This window comes from Eurypyga helias, unplaced genomic scaffold, assembly GCF_000690775.1.
Source record: "Eurypyga helias isolate BGI_N326 unplaced genomic scaffold, ASM69077v1 scaffold32121, whole genome shotgun sequence".
NCBI classification, from domain to species: domain Eukaryota; kingdom Metazoa; phylum Chordata; class Aves; order Eurypygiformes; family Eurypygidae; genus Eurypyga; species Eurypyga helias.
The window spans coordinates 61,605-62,610 of NW_010229498.1; the positions used below are offsets into that span (position 1 = coordinate 61,605).

Consider the following 1,006-nt stretch of genomic DNA (forward strand, 5'->3'; position numbering starts at 1 on the left):
CGGAGAAGCTGACCAGTGTAACAAAGAACAGTCTTTTGCAGTATTTTCAACAATATTATTACAAAAACCAAAACAAAACCCAACCCACCAAACCAAAGAAACCTCCCTGCGCCTGAAACCTTGATCAGCTGCTATTTGTGCCTTGGTCCTTGAGTAGAACCAACTATGAACATTACGGTGAACATGAGGAAATAATTTTGTGTTTTTTCCCCAAGGAGGACTGGTGGGGTTTTTTTCAGTATTGGGATTTACTTCCTCAACCCTCAGTTTCCATATATTTGAAGTCATGTACTGAATGCAAATAAAAGATGTTACAGAAGCTTTTCCAAAATAGTTATTCAAGAGAACGTAATTACAAGAAGGTGGTATCACCTTTCTGATGAGGGATGTGTGCAACCACTCTACATGTTTCTGTTTTCTGTTTGAAGCACTGGTTACCAGCTGGAAAGAGAGGCATGTAAGCACAGCTGGTGCTGATGTTAAGTATGAGGTGCAGAGCAGAAGTTGAACTGCAGCTAGTGCTACTGCAAGGCAGCTGACGCAAGCCTCATGGAAGTCCTGGTCTGAGGGAGTAGGCCTTAGTGAGTGATTGCTTCTGCAGTGCTGAAACTTGCAACTGCTGGTTAGAAACCAGGGGCTGAAAGATCTTTTGATTATTCAGGTGGCTATGGGATAGCAGCAATAACCTTGGAGTTAAGGGTAGAAGGTAATGTCCTTCCCCGCTGCATGTATACTTTAAGTGAAGCAAGCTGAAAATATCTGCTGTGAATCTTCCCTCTGAGGTTTCATGTGCCTTTTATGACTTGGCACTGTAGCTCTGATTTTCCTAAGAAAAAGATTGGCAAAGAAATCAAATTAAAAAATACTTTTCTTTTCCTTGCATTATAGAACTATAAATGGCTGATTTTTTTGTTTTGTTTTGTTTTTCCTCCTCTCTTCTTTCCCTTCTCCAAAAGTGCCTACTCCTTTCACGTTACTGCGGATGGTCAGATGCAGCCGGTTCCTT

The 1,006-nt window shown here is 41.4% G+C and overlaps 1 protein-coding gene across 1 annotated transcript in view; it reads left to right on the forward strand.

The window, feature by feature from the left end:
* Positions 1–999, forward strand: part of LOC104516185 (transducin-like enhancer protein 1) — a gene marked incomplete at both ends in the record, with an annotated part of 61,363 nt that extends 60,364 nt beyond the window's left edge. Inside the window, one exon of the mRNA XM_010160427.1 lies at positions 957–999. Coding sequence (XP_010158729.1) covers positions 957–999 — 43 coding nt within the window. The remainder of the gene's footprint in view (positions 1–956) is intronic.
* Positions 1,000–1,006: the final 7 nt, after the last annotated feature.